Source organism: Rhipicephalus sanguineus, chromosome 2, assembly GCF_013339695.2.
Source record: "Rhipicephalus sanguineus isolate Rsan-2018 chromosome 2, BIME_Rsan_1.4, whole genome shotgun sequence".
Lineage (NCBI taxonomy): Eukaryota > Metazoa > Arthropoda > Arachnida > Ixodida > Ixodidae > Rhipicephalus > Rhipicephalus sanguineus.
Genome location: NC_051177.1, coordinates 51,422,666 through 51,445,461, shown reverse-complemented (window position 1 = coordinate 51,445,461; position 22,796 = coordinate 51,422,666). Strand labels below are relative to the sequence as shown.

The 22,796-nt window shown below is 45.8% G+C and overlaps 1 protein-coding gene across 1 annotated transcript; it reads left to right on the top strand.

Moving 5' to 3' along the window:
- The first annotated feature begins 1,255 nt into the window (after positions 1 to 1,255).
- On the top strand, positions 1,256 to 21,546 carry LOC119381577 (uncharacterized). The gene is made up of 9 exons (XM_037649352.2): positions 1,256 to 1,307; positions 3,439 to 3,524; positions 4,755 to 4,995; positions 6,666 to 6,751; positions 7,493 to 7,624; positions 10,813 to 10,909; positions 13,459 to 13,705; positions 17,222 to 17,453; positions 21,344 to 21,546. The coding sequence occupies exons 1-9, from the start codon at positions 1,264 to 1,266 to the stop codon at positions 21,544 to 21,546; spliced, it is 1,368 nt and encodes a 455-aa protein (XP_037505280.2). The 5' UTR covers positions 1,256 to 1,263.
- Positions 21,547 to 22,796: the final 1,250 nt, after the last annotated feature.

Genomic DNA, 22,796 nt, shown 5'->3' with positions numbered 1-22,796 from the left:
TGCAAAGGTGAGCTCTTTGTGCTTTTTTGTTGACAGTATTTAGCCCTTAGCAATATCTGAGGAGGCGCTGCAAAAACTGTGCGTAACGCCAGGGACTCGACGTGGCTTATTTTCTGATTCCAAGCAGTTGGCCCGTTGTGGCGGTGAAACACGCTAGACATGGCGGCTACTGCTCTTGTTCATCAGTCGTTCGGGGGCTCAATGCCCGGTTGCTGCTGCGACGATCCTTGAGGCGAAAGTGCTCCATTGTACATTTTGTTTTATGATAGACCCCTAACGAGACCGCTAACTTAATACCTTGCCCTGGATTACAGCTCACGTATCGTAGTGGCTCAAACGCTTGGCTATCGTAACAAAGGACAGAGCAGACGGTAGTGTGACCATGAAAAATATGCCATTGATACGAAAACATTTACTTTGTACATTATGCATTATATACAGGTATTCTAGGAAACCGGAACGCGTACGAGTACGTTTCTTTATAGAAAGATTGATGAATGCAGGAAGCACGTCTCGCCGTGCAAGGGATGTTATCCATACCTGAATGCCCGAATGCCCTAATGTTGACATCTTGCAGCCGAAAGAGGTGGGAGGAAGCGTCGAAACGCTCGAGCCATCTCTCGTCGTAGCGGTGAGACTAGTTCCTCAGTTCCCGTTGTCGCGTATACCGGACGCCAGGGGACGGGATAGTTGTGTGGAGACGACCAACATCTGTACCCGCAATATTGAAGTGAGCCTATACAGACTATTTATATGCGTAGGTGTCGTCCTATCGGTACATACGAGGAACCAGACTCTTTTTATCGCTGAAGTTGAACTGATCCTATCCCCTTTGCTTAAATTGCCGTTTAAGGAAGACGCGTACTCAAATTTTATAATTATGAATAATACTACCATTGAAGTACTGCACTCTTACCTAACAGCATAGTACCGAGTCAGCGCGTTTCCGAATGCAAAAATGCGTACTTTCAACTTATATAAATGCTAATATCGGTGCGGTGGACGAAGCTGAATCAGCCCACGGGCTGATGGAGGGATAGATCGATAAACTGTTATGATGCAATTGGTTTATTACTGTACACTATTTTTTTATTGTTGAAGGATTGGTAAAGAAGGTAACGCGGTCACTCATGAGAAGAAGAAAGAGAAATTTGTTTATAGTCGTGCGTCACGCTTTATTATCACAATGATTATCACTGAAGAACTAATCTGTCTTTCCTGCAGATGATACCCGCTGATCTTCTAGCCGTTTTTTGTCTCCTCATGGTTTCGGGTCAATGTAAAGCGATGCAGTTCTCCGTGCTTCAGTAAGTTTCTTGCAAGACTAACATTCTCGCGATAGAAGCGCGTAGGTTGGAAAACACACCTGCCGCCCCGTTTCTCAAAATGCATATGCCGCTTTTGGCAATAATGGCTGCGGGTTTTAACACGAAAGTGTTTTATGCCGGGGTCCACCACGGCTCCACTGACGCATTTCCGTCACGGATATGACGTTGTAAAATATAAAGACTAACATAGGGCAAAGAAAAAGTTCCGTCACCGGGAGCTGAACTTACGACCCCTCGATCCTCAGCGCGCAGCGCGAAACGACTCCGCCACAGACGGCACCACAGACGGTTCTTCGTCACACTAACGGCGTGCTATTTATATACACCATTTGCTGGTGGCGGTACTCAAAGATTGGTGGTACATCAGCGTGTTTTCGTTATCACTAGCGAGATGGCGCGAAGGGCTCGAAGGGGGCGCTTTAAAGGTCGTCGCCCCACGCGTTGAGATGAGCGTGCGCCTCTACAGGGCGTGGTCGCTCATGCGCGCGCTTATCTTGTACGTCTTGCGCTCTCACCACAAGTTTGCGTTGAAGTTACAGAGAGCACGAAGGTCACTTCGCTCACTGCAGCGGCCGCTTTTGCGAAAGGAGCGCGCTGCTCACAAACAAATAAGTTACAACTGTGACATTTCGCACTCATTCTGTGTATACTTGTGCGTTCGTTTCGTGCGTCCTCCTTTGTATTTGACTAGCGCGCTTTAACTGTCGAGCTGTGACAGTTGTTAGTTCGCGCTCATCCTGTGTATGTTCGTTCCGTGCGTCCTTTCTGCTTCAGCAGCGCGTTGCAAGTTTCGAGCTGCTTGCCGTTCTTCGCGTGACATTACAACTTGTTGCTATAGCGTTCATTCCTTCGCCCTCGGGGCGAAACAATGCACAACAAACGCTCAACTACGTCTGTGAAGACACGTTTTACTTTCGTGTTATACCGATTCCTATGACAGAGGGATCAGCCATGTTTTTTTGCACCTATCTCCAGTTTTTAAACTGGCACGTATCCGGCTTTCCTTGTTTTAAGTTAGCTCCTGTACGAGCACAAACCCCTTGTAAAAACGTTAGCTCCAGGATATTTTTTGTTTGATCTCTGTGAACAAATTTAAGCAATGCTACTCGGTGGAGCAGTCGTATTTATATTGCGTGAAGTGAACAGATTTTTTCATGCATTCTCTTATTAGTTTTTGTACTAAAATAAAACCACGAATTGGAATTACTTCATTGCCTGGCAATTTCAGAATCGAAACTGTATTGCCAACAATTTTGTTACAATTTGTTTGGTGAGTCTTCAAGCGTAAAGCTGTTGCGAACAGCTTGAAAGTGCCTGAATGCCCTTTTGACAGCGCTGCAGTCGGCGTACGGGAAAATAAGCGATTGTTTAAGTGTGTCTTTTGTATATAGATTAGATCGTATTAGAATTAAGTCGTGTTTAACAGTGCTAATTGCACAGAGTTATAGAATGGTAAAAAACAATGGACAGCGCAACTCTGTCGCAATCAAAACTAACACGAATACATCAGATATACTAAAAAAAGAACAACAAATTAGTAACATCAACTTTGGAAATCAATTTATTTTTCTGTGCAGGCGTCATGTAACGATTGAAAAAGAAAAATGACGTCCCATTTCTTTCCGGGTAAAGGCATCAGCACTAATGTTCTAGTGTCAACATAATTTACCGTCTGTTTATTAACAAGTCCTATCTTATTCGACTAGGAACATTTTTTTTAAAAGTCTAAACATTTATCATCATAGCTAACCTTATAACCTCATTATAAATACAACATTGTAGAAGCCAAAGGAATGAAGATTGAATTGTAGTTTATCTTAGATGGGTGGTGCGCAAAAGAATAATAACACAGGAGGAAGGAACACGGACACGGTGAAATCCTCTTGTGTTATCGTTCTTCTGCGCACCACCAATCTAAGATGAGTTCTTAACTCGCCCAGCACTCCGTCCTTCTGTTGTGGTTTATAGTAGAAGAAAAATGAATTTGTGTCTTGTGGAATAAAAACATGAAAACATCGTTTTTCTTCTACAAACGGCAATTAGTGTGGATCTGTGCAGATTGTGCGCTTGTGACGCCTTGCCGCGTCATATACGTGGTTGTTCTTTTCAGACCACTGCCTATGGACGACGAAGAGCCAAATAATGTCGCGCAGCTGCCGAGAGACGCCACCAGGTCCGAGTGGGACGACGAAAATGGTTGGTCACTGCTTGTCATAGGAAGTTAGCCGTTGACAGGCGATAGTTGTTTCAGAAGGTAGTGCAGCATGCAACACTTTTGTACTGAAACAGCTAGCGTTGCTGCCAAATGCCGTCGTGATGTATCAGTGATAATGTTTCAGTGCTGAAGCACATGGTCAAGGATTTCGATTCCCAACTTTGGCAGCCGCTTTTATAGAAGACTCTAATACAATGAATTTTCGTGCACAGCACATGTAGTGTAAACTTACTGAAAGCCTCCACTGAAGCTTCCGATAGTCAAACTTACGCCTTGATTTTGGACCCAAAACCAAGCTTCATAATTTTTACGAATGAGCAGCATCTCATAGTAGTGTTTCAACAGATAACTTGCCCGCAAGACACTTAATATTGGCTTACCTACTTAAGGGCGTCTGGTTGTAGTGCTTGGACTCAAGACCACGGCAAGAGTTTGTTTTTTTTTCTTTTTGCTATCAGCAGGGGGCCTAGTGCAGTACTTATGCATCTGTCTAGCTGCTCTAGCATATGCGGTACAATTCCGAGCAAATTTCTAGAGACCACGGCAGCACGTGCCAAACTGAATTGCTGCGCCTCCTGGCGGCTTCACGGCTATCTTCGAGAGTGTTTACTGCGACGCGTGCCCTCTTCTGTCTGACAGTCTGCTCGTTCGCTCGCTTCAACCGCGTAAACACCGTAACGTGGGACGCGCAAGGTGTCACTTCCGCAGTCGCATGGAAGCGCCCGAGTGATGAGATCGTAACGAAGACAGCTGCCACATTGACTGCATAAGTGGTATCTTGCGCTGTCTCCCACGTTACGTTGCGCGCGTGGTTGAAGCAAGCGAACGAGCAGACTGCCAGGTAGGAACAGACGCGCGTGCGCAGTACACGTTCTCGAACAATGCCGTGAAGCCTTCAGAAGGCACCGCGATACAGTTTAGCACCCACTTCCACGGTCTCTAGAATTTCGCTCGCGTGTCGCGACTGTACATTAACATACAACGCACATTCATAAAGCTCGATTATTGACTTGTGGTTGCCACGCATTAATTTCGATATCCATCACTGCTCAGAACCTTGGTCAGCAATACATGGTCAGGGCAAGTACGATGCTTGAACACACGGTAGTTCTTTTGGTGCTGCTATCCATGGCGATATCGATGCGTCCTCGTTTCGTATGCTCATCGCGTCTTCTTACGTCCTGTCTTCTTCGATACCGTGCGTGCCGCAGTCCATGGAAAAGTGCGGCCCGGCTCGCCGTGGCAGGGCTGGCGCTCGCAGGTGACTGCCGGCCGCGAAACACCGCCATCGCCCACGTCCTTCTTCGAGCCTCCGCCGCCGCTGCCCCGAGACCCAGAGTCTGGACTCGACGATACCTACCGCAAGGACATGGGCACGGCGGGGGCTGGATTCGGTGCGCTGTGCGGACCGGGTGAAAGCTGTAGCAGTTCTCTTGGGCTCGCCTGCATCCAGTAAGGGAGACCCACGATGCAACGAAGGAAAGGAAATTGATCAAGGGCTCATTTTCTTTCTTTAGGCGAAAGCCTTAGATGCCTCATCAAACGCGAAAGTTAACCGTCGGCGGCGTCAGCACGAGTGGTGCAAAAAAAATTATCACGCGATGACTTCACCATATGACGTCATCATGACGTCACGGGCCGCAAAAGCTGGTGACATCATCATGACGTCACTGCGACGTCATCATGACGTCACATAACGTGATTTCACACGATGGCGTCATCATGCGACATCGTCCCTTGGTCAAAATTGGGCTGATCGCGGATGCAGTGCGAAACCACGTCAGGTGCAGGAAGCTTTCGGAAGGGGGCGGGGAAAGATTAATACATCGGCTGAGCAGAAAATGAATAGGAAGATGGCTTTCGCCTTTGAATCGTCTTAAGCGGTTCCATAAGGACCCTGTGATTTTTTATGTACATCCTTATGAAACCAGCATACATTGAAGCCAAGGAAAGTATAGGGGCGTCGTTTGTTGTCTTTAACTGTAATGTGGTAATCATGATATAAATGTTAATAAAATTAAAGTGGGCAAAAATACAACTTGCCGCTGGTATGGACTGAACCTAAAGGTTCGGGTAATGATCCGATGCTCTACCGATTGAACTACAGCGGCGATCGTCCTTCCGTCCACTATTTTGGTGCCAGCGTGACGTCAGAGCTGGTAAAAAAATGTGTTCTACACTCGCCGTCATTGCTGCGGGCGGTGCTGGCGGTCGATCACAGGTTTACACGCAAGAAAAATCACCGAAAAAGACTGCAAATAATGCCCCTATACTTTCTTTGGCTGCATTGTCTGTTGGTTTAATTAGGTTGAACCCATAATGCAAGCGTTGTTGATGTGCTGAGACGAACACACATCAGTATAGGTGAGCCAAAAATAGAAAAGTGCGTAAAGTGGGGACGAATATTGGAAGGTGTATAGTTTAGGTACCACTGTATACGGACGCCTGATTGGCTTCGGCGAATAAGAGAATGAGCGAATCAGCACAAACTCAAAATGAAAATAAAGATTATTTTGATTTTAATACCGCTTGTCAGTGTATACAGCAAGCCTTTCCATCGTCAGGTGGGATGTTGTCAATATAGCCAATTTATTTTCAGATGTTTTTCATTACGAAGGAGGATCATATATACTTAATTAATGTGTTTTGTTGTTAAAAGGGCAACATCATAGTTTTAGGGATTGCGATATAGCTGTACATTCTTCCCTTTGTGTCTTGTTTCTGCAGGCTACTTCACACGTCTAGATCGGCGCAGTTACATGTTTTACTCGCATAGCACAATTATACTGTGGCGACGCTAGTTTTATAAACCCGACACAATTAAGTTACCAGCACGAGACCCTTAGCGAAAAGTCCTCTGCTCATAGAATAAACCGTACCTGTACACACCCTGAATAAAGTGCGATAGGCAATGACCATACCCATCCTTGGAGCGCAAGAAACGGTACTACGTAATACAGATTTTACGCTGCTGATATAATATTTTATTCTTTATTCGTCATTACTTATTAGCTACTGTAATAACGTCATAATGCGGCAGCGCTTGGTAGGCGCTGATCGCAGTGATGCTCTCCAGTCATGGACCTTATTTGACGGTTAATGTGTCGTTCTCTTCACCGAAGGGCCGAACACGAAGAGTATCGTTGCGGGTGCGGCCAGGAGACGCCCGTGTTCATCAACGAAGGCGGTGTGAAGAAATGTGTTCGAGGTACGCTTGCATGAGATTCTCGAGTTATGCGATTATCGAAGAGGATATAGCGTGTTTTACTGCCCAGTGTCCATTCGGCCATGGGCTGGCATGATGTCGTGGCCGCGGCATCATTGGTATCAGCCACTCGGTAACTTATCCGCTCGGCTGGACGTATGATACAAAATGAATGGAATATATAAAAAAGGTAATCCTTAAAGGGTCCTTAAAACGAGTTTGAAGACGAGGGAGTAGTTTGTTTCTCATCTTCGCTACCATGCATTCCTACGGGCGTTATCTTCTCCTCGCCACTTGTTTCTTAATAAACACGTGGACAACGTAAGCACTAAGCGCTTCACCTGCCAAGGTTTCGCGCTCTTCGGCTACACGCTGTTATCTTCGCTTGCGCAGTCAAAAACGCACAAAAGGAAGTGAAATCAGTTGATAGCGCGCGGTAGTCACACGAGACAAGGCAGAACGGGCGTACGACTGCATGGCAAAGCAGGGTAGGAGACAATTCACAACTGATGTCTCTCGTATATGGACCAATAGAGAGCCTATTTCCTGATGACATCACGTGAAGACTGCTGGCGTCACGAGCTGTGCCGAAAAGACGGGATACACCGGGAATAACACGCTCGTTATCTGTATTTGCAAAGGTATGGGGGCCCTTTAAAAGATGCGGCCCCCTTTTCTTTCCTCAGACACTTAAACACGCAATTGTCTCAAACTCTTCGCCGCCTTTTTTTTGTTTTTGTTCAGCCAAGTCAATGTACGAGTCGTGTGTGAGTCACCAGGAGTGCAGCTTCCGGAACCCCAACCTGCAGTGCGTCGACTTCCTGTGTTACTGCCCGCTGCCTTACGTTCTTACGGAATCGCACAAGTGTCTCGAACGTAAGTGAGCAATGCCAACACGAGGTTTCGTTACATAGCGTCACCGCACCGACACAAAGATTTAGGCTAACAACGCGGTTCCTCGAAATGTGTTGTTTGCACTGTCGTGTTGCGAAAGCTGTCTCGCCGGTTAGTCTACTTTCACGGGATTATAAGGCGTGTTCAGAAGCTCTACAGGCAAAAATGAGATAGTTAAAGAAACAGAAAAAAAGAAGAATAATCAGAACAGTAAGCGTGAGCGCACAACTTTGCGCGTGCTGTACTGTTTCCGCTTCTCTTAACCTCGATAGAATACGTAGGTTTAGGTGCACACAGGGCTGGGCAAAGATACTTTGAAATTGTATCGCGATACGATACAAGATACTCAGGCTAGAAGTATTTGAGATACAGATACAAGATACTACAACACTGATTGTATCCGATACGATACATTCCAATTGTATCTTAAGATACTTCGATACATTCGCAAATTTGTTTTTATATATCTATATGATGTAGCACTAAGTGCCTCTACACGAAAATGTTCACTTGAAAATGTATTAACTGCGACCAATTTTGTTTCATTTGAATGAATCTGCGTGAGTATCTCAAAAGTTTTGTACTTCTTGCTCAAGGTATTTGGTTTCATTCCGAAGCAATTTAATGGCATTGCTTTAGCTGCTTAACTTCACATCTCTTTACACACATCGCTGATAGCGGTTTTTGCTTGTCGCTTTTGTAATTGATGGGACTCGCTGCTCTGCTTGCCGACCAGCTAGCGGGTTGCCATGTAATCATAAGGACTTCAATAAGAAGCCGGCGCATGATGGTTGCAAATACCACTTTGCAGTTCTACCTTGCCCGAAACGTATTACGGTTTTCGCAATAACGGATCACCGGACGTGTACGTCACTAAGAACATGTGCCGCCTAGAAACGATTTTGCCGTATTGTACAGTGGCACAAAGCGCCACCGGACACCACCGCTATTCATACTAATGCGACTTATAGCTCCGATTACCTGGTGATTAGTAACAGTAAAAGAATTTAGGGAAGTCTAAACAAGGAAAACAGAAATATCTAAGTAAAATAGAAAAGCGGTTGCATAACAGCCACAGCGAATAAGCATAGAAACACGGTACAGGCAGCAGCCCCAAGAGCTAGTGATAATTGTTGCGTTTGACGTCTCAAAACCACGATATGATTATGAGGGATGCTGTTGTGGAGGGCTCCAGAAATTTTTACCACCTGGGGTTCTAAAACGCAAATATAAGTACACGGGCCTCTAGCATTTTCCCTCCATCGTAATGCGGCCGCCGCGACCTTCGGGACAGAAGTCAAGCACCATAACCACTAGACCACGGTGGCGGGTAACCCCTAATAGCTATGAGAATTAAATTCAGTGCCTATGGAAAATAGCGTAAAACGGCTCGTTCGGACGCTCATGAGAAAAACGGAGCATTTGGTAGAACAATGCTTCTCGAATACATTTGCTAGCATACTTAAAATGAATCCTAATAATTTGTGTTATTATAATGGAAACTCAGTTTCACGATTTTACTTAGTAGTAAGCAGAACTTTTGTTACTGTGCACGCCAGGCGCGCCCGGATTATAATATATTTGCTCCCAACATCGCCTTTACATAACAGTAAATTCAAGTGGACTAGGAGTATGTAAACAGTAGCAGAAATGACGCAGACAGTTAACAGCAAGAATAAATCAGAGAGCTTACCTTGGCAGCGCGTTAAAGGCATATTGCAGTAAGGAGACCGGAAAGAAACTATATAGAATCATATGTAATGTACGGATTGTAAAAGAAGGACAGCTAAGAAATAACTTCTGCTAATAATCAAATTATGATTTTAAAGCTCTTTGAATAAAAGAAGGAGAGACGTACGCCAAGATAGCTGTTATGTGAATTCTTGTTCTGTTAGATCCACCATCGGTACCGGTGGTGCTATAGCTGTTGGAATATTATTTGCATATAAGTTAATCTTAGTGCATGTAAGTCAAACTTACATCCACGAGATCCTTCAAATCTCCGATGTGTGAAAGCCACTAGACGCAATGCGATCCCCAATGCTTGCATTTTTCAGAATTCGTAACGAAGCACCGCGCAAGACAAAGTTCGCTAATGGCACAGAAGCATCAGGTTGTGTGCGAGAGGCGCCGTGCGCATTGGTGTACGCGGTACAGGACAGTTGCTAAGTGCCAAGTGTCACTCGAGGAGAACTTCTTCTTGGCCTAGTTGGTATTGCTTGCTGTATGACATACTACCGCTTTTGTCGTCCTGTTCGTGTCTCTCTTGTGTGTGTGTTTTTACTAGCGGCAGTATGTCATACACCAAGTGTCACGGTACTGACACAACTAAAAAGAAAAAGTGATAAAACAAAAGGTCGGCTGGGCGTACGTTCGCGCGCTTGTCTATCGAGACGACGCGAGCGCCACTGCGTGACTCTGCTCCGCCAATAGGGACGCTCAGAGCTGATCCTCTATTCTCGCGGCAAAACTATGATGGAAAGATGAAATAATGTCACTGCCTTTAGTTTTATTCTGGTGATTTAGTGGCAGCCGTATCAGCTTGAGAAGCGTCGTTCAGCCAACGTTTATTGTTTCGCACGGTGATGGTGCGATCGCAGTATCTTGTATTTTAAGATACACGATACATTCTTCAATGTATCGGACATGCAGATACTGATACACCTCTTGCGAGACTTATCGCGATACAGATACAAGATACCCCAAGAGTATCTAAGATAGTATCTAAGATATATGTATCTTCGATACTGCCCAGCACTGGGTGCACACGAAAGAGCCGCTGGTTGTCGAAATTGTGTGGAGCCCTCCGCTATACCACGATATGATTATATCGTGGTTTTGTCACGTACAACCCCAGAAATTAATGTTACCGTTAGCTTACATATTCACCGTGAAGGTGTACGGCATTAGGAACAAAACCTGTAATACGTACAAGAGAAATTTCACGTACTAGAAAGAAAAGAAAAGGGCCGTGCTCCCAGGGCAACCGCGTGACTCTGCAATTTTCAGGCCAGGCATAATACTCGGTTTTTGCAGCATTACTATTAACAGGCATGTCGAAGTCTCAAATAATCGACTGAAGAACTGGCGAAAACTAAACTCAGGCCCTTTCACTTTTGTTTCAATGTACACACGAGTTTCTCGAATTACGTTTTTTTTTTCTTTCGCAGCGTCCGGTCCGCACAACAACATGATGTTCGCCATCGCTCCCACTGCTGTTCTGATTGCCGTGCTTCTCTTGATTGGCGGCGCTTACACCTACAGAAAGTGAGTGCGATTGCATATAATTTGACGGCTTGTGCTCACTGGAGTGCCATTCCTCTTGAAGAAAAACAGCCTTTTATCGTTCCGCGACAGGAAAGCAGCATAGGCACATAATTTTTACGTTTGGTTTTTGTTACCGCCTTGCATGTTTATGAACGTGGAAAAAAAAAGTTTATTCCTCAAATACAGCGGTTGCAGATGAGTAGTATGTTCATTTGCTTGTGCAAGATAAATCTCTCCTAGTGTTAACGCAAAACATTTTCTCTCAGCCTAAACGCGTAGGTGAATAAGAGCCATAATGGAGTGTGTCGCAATTAGCGTGCTACATTCATTAGGTATTGCAAACATACTGCATAGTTGCGTCGCATCGCCTGTGACGATAAAGCACTCCATGTCTGTTTAGCGTCATTTTTTCTCGGAAGCAGATGGTAAGCATAATACATTTCTATATGTATCCGAATCCTAACTTATAATGAATATTAATGTAATTGTTTGCGAGTTAACTTCGAGAAATGATTGCAGTATAATTCATCGTGGGCCTGTTGTCTGTATCACTTGACACCGACAATAAAGTATCGTTAATAACTGAGTGTACAGGTAAAATGAAAGACTCTCACCATTTTGACGTGGTTGCCATCAATCTCGCATAAGTAATATAACTGCCAGCACGCACTGAGATAGGGCTAGTCGGTACTGATCGATAGTTTCTGAAAGCGCAAAAAAAAAAAAGAGAGAATAAAAGTAACACGAACCACGCAAGAAACTTCACTTTGCAGAATCCGCGTATGGCGCAGTTACATACTGTACGCAGTCCTCATATATTGATGCAGTTGGAGGTAACTATGTATAAATTTTTATATTTTTTGTACTTTTGCTGGTGCACGTTCTTGACACACATTTACATGAGTGGGTGCCTCTCAGGCGATAGTACGTCCTCTTTGTCTCTTTCTTGTTTTTTTTTTGTTCTTTAGCTCTTTCTGCTGTGGCTTTCCTGCAAGGGGCTACACGTATACTGGATATTTCCTCGCATTAAAGTCTCAGTTGACAGTAGCACTTGTCCTGTGATGTTCTTTGGTGGTTCGTGTCTTTTATTGCTCTAGCATTTATATGGACACTCTCGGCTGATTTTTGCCGTCGCCGTCATGCTCCGGATATGTATATGTATTTTTATATATATATATATATATATATATATATATATATATATATATATATATATATATATATATATATATATATATATATGTATATATATATATATATATATATATATATATATATATATATATAAAGGCACAAAGAAAAATAAAGCAAAAAAATTCCGAAGCACCCGACCGGGGATTCGAACCATCGACCCCTCGCTCCCCAGCCCGCTGCATTAGACAACTCAACCATGCCCCATGCATGCGCCGGCGAAATCACGGCGAGCTATTTATATACACAATTTACCGCTGGTGGTAAGCAAGTCTCGGAGGAGCTTGAGCGTGTTTTCTATCAGGCAGTGCTCCTAACGTTCTTTCAATTTGAAAGCTGCCCCTGAGACGCGCACGACAAAGTGGCCCTTTTCTGTACCCACTCGTGATATGGAAGAAGAAAAAAACAAAGAACACCGGGCGCACCTTGCACCAGACGCCCCCGTCTGGCAAGAAACGCAGGGGGTCACTCCACGCGCCGCAGTTTAAAAGAATAAATATCTAAGAACATCTGATTCTCCATTGTCGACACTTGGAGCGCGTTGCTGTGACAGGCGCTGCAAGTACCGAGCTTCTTCTCGTTCTTCGTGTGACATTCCAATTTCTTGCTATCGCATTCATTGCTTCGCCCTCGCGGCGAAACTGTGACTTTTTTATTTTCGCTTACAGAACCTATGTAGCAGTTAGTCGATATTGTGGCGATGCTGAAGCACACAGGCTAATAAAACAAACGCATTTATTAAGGGCGAACCTGTGCCCACAACTCAAAGAGACTGCGGTCGTTAAACTGCGATTCAGTCTAGCTCCAAAGATGTCGTTCAGCTGTTCTCCTCTTCTTTTTCCCCCGAGAGGCACACGAGCGCGTGGCGCGTGCGAGCCGGGTCCGGCCAGGTGCTCGTGCCACGATGGTCGCTGCGCGGCACTACGATACGATGCGCAGTGTCCGGTATGCATGTTGACGGGCGCGCTATTTGAATGCGGCCAATATGTCGCGGCAATATAAACTGTTAACAAGTCGTTAAGGCGTCCATTGGCTGTCAGAGATCTTGACTCGATTGCCGTCAACGGCACGTGAGGTCAAGTAGAATTGCGAATCAATCAATCAATCAATCAATCAATCAATCAATCAATCAATCAATCAATCAATCAATCAATCAATCAATCAATCAATCAATCAATCAATCAACACACACAAACAAATAAATAAATCGATGGGAATATGTGGCAACAGGCACGCGTAGCCATAAACTGTTAATGTGTTTATTGGCTGTTAGTGATAATTCGATTGTCATCAATCGAGCGTGAAGTCGTGTAGAGTACGTAATTTTCGAGATATCGAAACAGTCGTTTTGCGCGCAGAGTATCCGGTGGCAGCGCTACTTGGTCGTCTGGCAGCAGCGTGGTTGGACTGCGCAGTGCCAGCGAGCGTCGCCAGTCGGAGTCCACGCGTCGCGTCTCGTCGGCCATTCGGTTGGGCCGCAAGGCCGAGGCAAGCAGGCGCCTACGGCTTTCGCTCGACGAGCACGGCGCGGCGCTCAGAGACGCCAAGGCACCCCGGCACCCGCCGCGGTTCATCAAGAGCAAGCCACGCCAACAGAGCATACAGGTGCGTGTATGCTGTACGCCGAGACCATACCGCTTTGGTTTGTTGTTTCACTATATGGTGCCACCAGCAGCAGAGACATTTATGCTCAGAGAAGGGTCAGGGCTTTTGTATGCAAGAAGTCGGGGATCAAGTTTCCTGCTGCGATGACCCCATCTACAGTGAGCAATACACCCCTCAACTCATGTCTAGGAGCACAAAAAAAAAAAAAAAGGCTGAGTACTCTGAGGCTGTAAAAAGCCTTCTGTAGGCTTCCTTTCTATGCAAGGAGACTCAGCCCGAAGTGTTGGAAGCAAACGTTTAGAATATATTTTAATTCGCTTCCAAAGTGTGCCTAAATGCTCATTCTCGCGATAAAGACCCATCGCTAGCGCGACTGACACCGACGTCACTGTGTAGGAAGTGTAACGAAAGTTTTAGTGACGTCAGTCCATATTAGAGTGACGTGCATTGAGCGGTGACCCACGCCTCCGCTGCACCAGACAAGCCAAGAGAGTATCGCTCCGAACCTACACGCCTACGCGATACTTTTTTTTTCTCAGCGTGTTGCCGAAGTAGCCAAACTGGCTGCATTTTGCAAAGTGCTTTGCAAACCTACGAAGGCGGCTTTCGAGAATTTTAGCATGTTCGTACACTTTTTCGCTTTAGCATATCGGGTTAGACCGGATAGGTGGGGCCACCTGGCGGCGCTAAGATGAACCAGACAAGCACAGAATTGTTGCAGAAATCTAGTGTATTCTACTTCTCTGCTGGTGTAAATTCTCAGCGGCGACGTCGTTCCGAATACGTTGCCTTTTCAAACATTTTTTTCGCCACGTTCACTCGGCGAAAACAAAGCAACGCACCTATTATTGTGGTTGCACGAAGCGTCACAAGATGCCGGTACCATCGTCCGGTAACCCAGTACTGCGCAAAGGTATCTCTGCGTTTACCGGAATTCCGTATACGCCAGTATTCTCTATTAGAGAATTTTAGCGGGGTTTGAAGGCATCCGGACGGTTTCTCGCGTGTGTGTACGAGAGCAGACGATGCACTACTGCATGCGTCACAGCTTTGTGCGCCCACGTGTTCAAGCTTCCTACACAGTGACGTCACTGTCCAACTCGGCGCTCGGAAACCGAAACCAAAAGTCGTGCATACAAATAAGGCGATATCACATTATTTAGCGAGAATACAGGAATCTTGGAGCGTGTGTCATGCTTCCTAGAGCAATAAGAAACGTTTTCAGCAAAGAACGCGCAAGCCGCAGATTTGATGGCACCGCCCCTTTAAGGAGGCCGATGATGGTGATGTTCCTTCACATATGACTCCTATCCACACTGTGGGACTGGCCAAGAATTGTCCAGATGAAATTTTAAATATGTGGAGTATGAACTAATGATTAAACAGAAAAGAAAATCAAACGTATATAGAAAAAAGTGCCGAATTAATTTGTTTTTCAACACAGAGAATCTGGAAACACCACCAACGCCACTTCATAGCGCCAAGCTTGCTGTACAACGTGAAAATGAATGAATGAATGAATCGGCATATGTGTCAACAGGCACGCCTCGCCCTGCCTGGCTACGCACCCCACGGCGGTCTCTTATGGGTGAATTAGAAAGGCTACAGTCCGTCTCAAAAATAACGAAGTGCATAGTTTTAAGTTCTAATGTGTAATATATACGTCTAATAAGTAATCATAGTGCAGAAAAATGCACGGAGCTCGGGATCTTGGTAACTTGCTTGTTGCATCCCACACAAACAGTTTAAGTATATATATATATATATATTTACGGTTTCTGATTGTCTGCAGTAACTCAATTTTGCAACCTAGCGCTAAGGTTGCATAAGTGTGGGGCGGCATTCTTCTTCTCTCGGCTCCCGTGCACGCCTCACGGCCTCCCAAGCAGGGCTGGTGAATAGGGGCCTACGTTCAAAGCATTTATATGCCTACACAATGTAGTCATGAAAGTGGGGTTTACTTTTCTTGAGTGATTTGAGTGATTTCCGCTTTCACTCGTACGTTAACCTCAACGAACTTTCAGCGTCGTGCCGGCGCATGCCTCTCCGACGCGGGACGCTCGCCGTGAGAATTCATTCACTGTTGGCCCCACTGTAGAAGTCTTTCAATTGGAAAGTACGCGCGGATTGAAATGCGAAAACTTAGGGCTAAGGAATGCTTGTACCTTCCGTTTCCAGCCTCTACACTTCGTGCCTTATTGGCATAGTCTTGACTCGAATGCTTACGTCAGAGCCATCATTGCCTTTAGTGGCCACATTTCCAGTGAAATGACGCGGTTATCACGAGCAATCGCTCACAGCAGTCGTTATACTAAAGAAAAAAAATGTAAACACTCATTCGAATTCGGAGGCTTGTTCCGAATGTCACCAATTTTAGTGTTTTTTTTACTTGCGGGAAGGCAAAATCGTGCTCCAGTCATCTCACTCGCGTTTTCTGTATTAAAAAGTCGCATTAACCACATTATTAATCCGTAGTTGGCACGAACAAAGCGGACGCGCCTGTCGAGATCGAAATTGTATTGAAGTTCAGCTACAGGGAGAAAGCCGTTTAAAACTATATGCTTCGGACGTGTCACGCCGCGTAGGTTCGTATATCCCCTCTCGAACAAACTCCCCAACGCTTTAATTACGGTCGAACTACGGGCTACGTTTCGAGCGTGATTAGACGACGAGGACCCATCCTATTGGGAGTTATAAAGCGTAGTTAATATACCATATATCATCGACCAAATGAATGCAGATATTTGCTCAGCGCTCGGTCGCCGCTTACCGTGCGACTGCAAGGAATAATTGCGGCCATGCTCCAGAAGAGTGCCTAACAAGAAGCCGTAGAGTTTACTACAAAAATGCAGGGAAGTAACCAGGTTGAGGAATATCTAGTACTGCATTTCGTTCGTCTGACTTTAAGATGACTAAGTTTTGTGTAAATTTATGATATTCAGTAATATATCTCCCTACACGTGCCATAATTCGCAATGACAGCGCTTGTTCTCAGCTACTGCCAGCACTTCTGTGTTTAGAATGACAAAGTGTAACAACTAAATTAAAAGAAAATATATTGGAATCGAGAATTATGTAAATACCCAGATTAGTGAAATCCACGCACTGAGCATGATTTCAACTGTAGCTGTACAATTCCGGCATCATGGTTGTATTGTAGTAGTTTTCGCAGAAAGTCCCACGCAAAAAAAAAAAGTGACGAGCTTTCAAAAAGGAATTGTCGTACAGCTCAAAGCTTTTAATGTATGGCGGCAGCTACATAGCATGTAGAGCGGTGTCTAACAAAAAACAGGCCTCTCGATTAATTCTGTTTCTTTCTTTAAAGGGATAATTCGTATGTTTTGCTTTGCATCACTAGAGAATTTTGTTCCCAATCTTTCGCTTTGAAAATTATTTTATGCTAACCCAGGAAACCGCTTCTGAAACTCCCGTTTACTTCCCTTAAAGTACGTCACATTAAATAAAAATAAAAAAAAAAGAAATTAAACGTTGTCTAACGTGTTTTGCATTCGCCAGCGGACGCAGAAATCGTCGTGCTCGCCAGACGTCATCCGGGCCAAAACTACTAAGGAGGAGTCCACGCCCTCCTCGGAGTCATCTGGCGCGTCCTCGTACCACGGCTCACCTCGCCAAACAGGGACGGCGACGTCCAAGACAACCGTCGTGCATACAATACTGCCCGTGCACGAAGAGGTGGCCGTGCACATCATCCGCAAGAGTCCGGCCTCGCCCTCCCAGGAGCTTTCCAGTTGAGTCTCATTATACTCCGTTTCACGCGTCGAGTGCAACGCTGTGGAAGCTAGCGATACTTCTTGCAGCATAGGTGTGTTCGCACCAAGTAGTTCAATGATTTTACCAACCGTTATGCGGACTTCGAGCACGTCCTGTTAGGCTGCGCCTCTGCCGGTCTTCCCTTTCACTCAAGTTGAAATGAAGAAGCTCATGAGGGCCCAGGGCCAAATCTCTCAAATCCTGGCCGTTCAGGGGGCCCGCGCGAGGGCCGTCAGGTTTAACCTGATGGTCCCCGAGTGGGTCTAGCCAGGTGCCGTTGAATTTACTCGCGTCTGTTGTGGACCGAATAAAGTTGTTTCACTCACTCACTCACTCACTCACTCACTCACTCACTCACTCACTCACTCACTCACTCACTCACTCACTCACTCACTCACTCACTCACTCACTCACTCACTCACTCACTCACTCACTCACTCACTCACTCACTCACTCACTCACTCACTCACTCACTCACTCACTCGCTCGCTCGCTCGCTCGCTCACTCACTCACTCACTCACTCACTCACTCACTCACTCACTCACTCACTCACTCACTCACTCACTCACTCACTCACTCACTCACTCACTCACTCACTCACTCACTCACTCACTCACTCACTCACTCACTCACTCACTCACTTGTAATGTGATTTTTTGTTTTTAGACTGAGTAATAAATGAAGATGCTTTGCGCCTTAGAAATAAACAAACCCTGTTATTTATACGGTTGTCATTGGGTTGTTCTGGGTCGCTTAGTGTCTCTTCCTCCGCGATTAGTTCCAGTAGAGCGCAGCCGGAGCCAATCGCTGAGGCCACGCTTACAACGACGGTATCCAAGTGCGAGACATGCAGACTTGCACATTTTGCTGGGCGAGCTTCTTGCATAGCTTCCACAGGGTTGCGCCTTATGTATGAAACGGAGTATAGCCCCTGCTCGCGCCAATCCTAGCGTCTGAGGCATCGTAGCTTTTCAGTGAAGAACGAGTCAATGTCATCTACAGCAAGATCCGCAGAGGGAGCAAGTGTTAGATGGAGAGCATAGTTTTCTACCATAAAATAAAATAAAAACAAGGAAAGGAGGTGTCCATACTAGTTTCTTAGCGACTGTTTCCTCAGAGTGGAAGCTGCAAATCTCAGTGGCTATGATTTTGTCTACTTTCGAGCGCTAGATTCCATTGGAGGAGCCAGAACCACATCATTTCCGTCGTGTTTTAGACACCTCCTATCAATAAAGCAAGCTGTGACTCTAGCGTATACGAAAGCAGCGAGGATGTAGAGTCAGCTGCCGCGTGTATGATGGGGATATGCGTGTGACGTACCTTAAACGTCGTCCCTATGGCATTAAATGGCCTTGTGATTTCGCAGAGTCATCGTATCTAACAAAACATAAGTGGTGTTCAATACATAACAAATATGACGCTTTTCCGGCTGTGCCCTTACTTTTCCTGCCCTTAAAGCTCACCAGAAGCATCACCTTCGAGATCGATTTCTGTTACTTAGAAAGGACACCGCTTATTGCTCTATAAGTGCAAGAATTCAGGAAACTAAATTTTGTCACTTCAGAAGAATTTTCTTTGAAGCTTAGTAAGGTAAAGCGCTACAAATACGGCAGCAGCGTTTGAAGTCGTTGTCCCGATGGTTAGATAAAGTCATATCCGGCCTAATATTAGTATGATAGCTTAACTATTGCAGCGTCAGGATTCTCTGTTAACTTTTACTATACACTCTAAAAAAAGTCCTTAGACTTTTTTTTTATGAGGCCTACGTTGCCGCTTCTATGACTCTCTTTAAAGAGACGCGGCAACATTCTTAGGAAATTATATAAACTCTAATGGGAGAGTCGGGGGACCCAAAAGAATGTTGACGTGTCTCTATAAGTTTATAGAGAGTCGTATAAGTGGAAAGTAAGGACTCGCCGAAAAGAACACATACAAAGTGTACCTGGAGGGAGTGGGGCAGGGGTAGTGTGTTATTACTGGATGTCTAAGAAAAAAAAAAAAGATGTCGGACTCGTATCGGTGAGTCCTGACTTGCCACGTATACGACTGTCTTTAAAGAGACACGTTAACTCCCTTATGAGTCACGACTCTCCGAAGGGAGTATAATAATCTCCAAAGAGAGTTGACGCCTCTCTTTAAAGACAGTCATATACGTGGCAAGCAAAACCCTCAAAAATGAGTCAAAGAACTCTTCTTTTTTTTTTCTTAAAGTGTAAGAGTTCCGTCATAGGAGGTACTTTTACTTGCGAACTCGGTCGCGAGTGTCTGCTCTTGAGATTGCAAGTGTCTTGGTGGAGAATGTCTCCGACTATTGCGGCAATAACGTTTCGCGAGGTAACAAAGCCACGCGCGCTAAACAATATGCACCGCGAACAATTCTCGGTAGAGAAATATTGAACGAGTGGAGCGTCGGTAGAGAAAACAAGGCTGTATTTATTTTGACGCCGGCTAGTCGGCCAGAACCAGCCACTACCATCACAGGACGCAAAGTGCGGAGTGAGAAGTTCTCCTTCTGAAGGAGCATGGCAGGGCGGTTACCTCTGTAAGGAAAGCACCTAAGAGGTCCCCAGGAAAGTCGCCTTAGTAAATAATGTTTCAGAACTACCGAAAGCCGACCTAAAGCAGCCTGGGTATTCTTATGAATGTGAGGAGTGTCTGAGAATCATGGCAGTATGCTTGTGTTATGGTACACCCACAGGACATGAGGAATATGTGGCAACTAAGGTTAAATTTCTTTCGGCGAGTTCGTCGTGCAGATTCACGTTGTTCGCGTCATGCCCAGTTGTGCTTCTGCCTGCGAAGGAGACTACGCTATGGAAAGCTGCGTTAGCACAAATAAGCGCGAACAATCATAATCTGAAAGCCAGCTTTGCGCTGTCACAGAAGTCTTGAAGCACACCGCGTTATAATATAGTTACAGCAGAAGTTGACCGGTCCTAGCTATCGCTGTCAGTGCGAACAGCATAACGGCGAATCGACGACGAGCGTTGTGAAAACGCGCCAAGCGTCTCGACGAGCTGGCTTACACAAGTTATATTTTTGAGGAAACTAGCAGCGTTGTGCAAAGCTCGCCAAGCGTCTGAATGCGCGTGCTTGCACGAGGAATACACCACCAGCTGAGGCATGCGGGTGTGGATAGGACTTTGTACCTGAGGTCTGTACCCGCCGAAGTGTTCTAGTGGTTATGGTGCTTGACTGCTGACCCGCAGGTCGCGGGATAGAATCCCGGCCGCGGCGGCCGACTTTCGATGGAGGCAAAACGCTAGAGGCCCGTGTGCATAGATTTATGCGCATTGGCGTCCCTCATAATCATATCGTAGTTTTGGGACGTTAAGCCCAGGTATTATTATTATTATAGAGTTAGGCGCACGTTAAAGAGCCCCATAGGTGGTCGAAATTTCCGGAGCCCTCCACTACGGCGTTTCTCATAATCATATCGTGGTTTTGGGACGTAACAATAAGAATTGTTGGGGTTTAACGTCACAGATATCAGGGACGCCATATCGGAGGGGGCTCCGGAAACTTCGACCACCCATGGGGTTTGTTAACGTGCGCCAAAACCCATGCACACGGGCCTCTAGCATTTCGCCTCCATCGAAATGCGGCCGCCGCGACCGGGACTCGATCCCGCGACCTTGGGATCAGCAGCCGAGCACCATAACCACTAGACCAACGTGGCAGATACATTTTGGGGCATAAAATCCCAACAACTATTATTATTACTTGAGGTCCAGAGTTCGAATCCCGCCATCGGAACATTAACATATTTTTAAATGTTTATTCGCTGTACATATATCCTCTGCGCTGACGTCCGGCACATAGCTTTACATGCGCTTTACACTCACCACCTCGCAATGCACGCGCAGCCGAGGTTCCATGGCTGAAACAGGCTCAAAAGGAGGCAGCCAGGCAACCATCACCGACCCGTCTACTGCTTCCGCGGGACGACGCGCTATGCAGAATTCTCAACGATGCCGAGGTAAAGGTCAGCGTCGAGAGGCACACCTCGACCGCCAGTGACGACATCGAGAACACCGTACGTCCGTCACCAAGGTATACGCGCGCCTAGTGTGATCTATATACTCGCGCTTTTTCTGCCCTTATGCCATTTGATATGGGTGGTTAGTGCTGACGTCATCGTGGCCGCCATATCTGGCTTCCACTCGATAAGGTGCGTAAACAAGTGAGAGCACGAGCGCCAAGCGACAAACTGATAACGGCGATATCCTCGCGATAATTTCCTGTTTAGGGAAAAATGCGGAGAGAAAATTACTTCGCAGAAACCATCAGGAGATTATACAAATGCATGCGAGGAGGCCTAACAAAGGAATGACGCAAGTGAAGGTGTACATTTGTGGCAATGAGGGTATTAGGTAGTGTCTTTTCGTTTCTTTGTGTACATTTGCAATATGCAGAAACTTTAATACCCTGATCTGCAATGACAGTACAAGTGAGCGTAAGCCAATTCGTAATAAGCCTACACCCACCGCAGTGATCTAGTGAGTATGGTGTTTGACTGCTGACACGAAGGCCACGGGATCGAATCTTCGCCGCGGAGGCCGCGTTTCGATGGAGGCGAAATGCTAAAGGCCCTTGTGCTTAGATTCAGGTGCACGTACGTTAAGGAACCCCAGGTGGTCGAAATTTCCGGAGCCCTTCATTACGGCGTCTGTCATAATCATATCGTGGTTTTGGGACGTAAAACTCCAACAATTATTATCATAAGTATATTGTCTCCACTAATGATAATAATTACTGGTGTTTAACGTCACAAAACCGCGATATAATGAGGGACGCCGTAGCGGACGGCTCCGGGAATTTCGACCACCTGGGGTTTTTTAACGTGCACCTAAATCTAAGCGCAAGGGCCTCAAGAATTTTCGCTTCCATCGAAATTCCGATTCGATCCCGCGACCTTATCGCCTCCACCGGCGTAAGCGTGGACTTGGAACGCCACCGCAATCTCCCTCTATCGCACCCGCGTCAGAAGGATGGCTGCGATTCCCGCGAGCGCTCTACCAAATCCCCTAAACCTTCTGACGCCCACACACACAAAAACAAAATCTTGGACGATAGCAGATGCGTCTGGAAGAGCAAAACGGCGTTTCGCGACCGAGGTGCCACGGAACACGGCTGCGCCCTTCGCATTATCTAGCTTTCGCATTGGGGACAAACATTCTAGCACCACGAAAAGCGACCGAGAGAACCAAACAAAACCACTCGCTTTCTTTGAAGATGATTTACATGGCACCGACACGGTTTAGTTTTTTTTTTCATTTTAAACAAACTCGGAGACGCGCATTCGTTGTCGCATTTTCG

Coding starts and splice junctions, on each gene's coding strand:
- LOC119381577 (XM_037649352.2), top strand. CDS start 1,264: ATGGTTTCGGGTCAATGTAAAGCGATGCAGTTCTCCGTGCTTCA. Junction 7,625..10,812: donor ATCGCACAAGTGTCTCGAAC/GTAAGTGAGCAA, acceptor TTTCTTTCGCAG/CGTCCGGTCCGCACAACAAC. Junction 10,910..13,458: donor GGCGCTTACACCTACAGAAA/GTGAGTGCGATT, acceptor TTTTGCGCGCAG/AGTATCCGGTGGCAGCGCTA.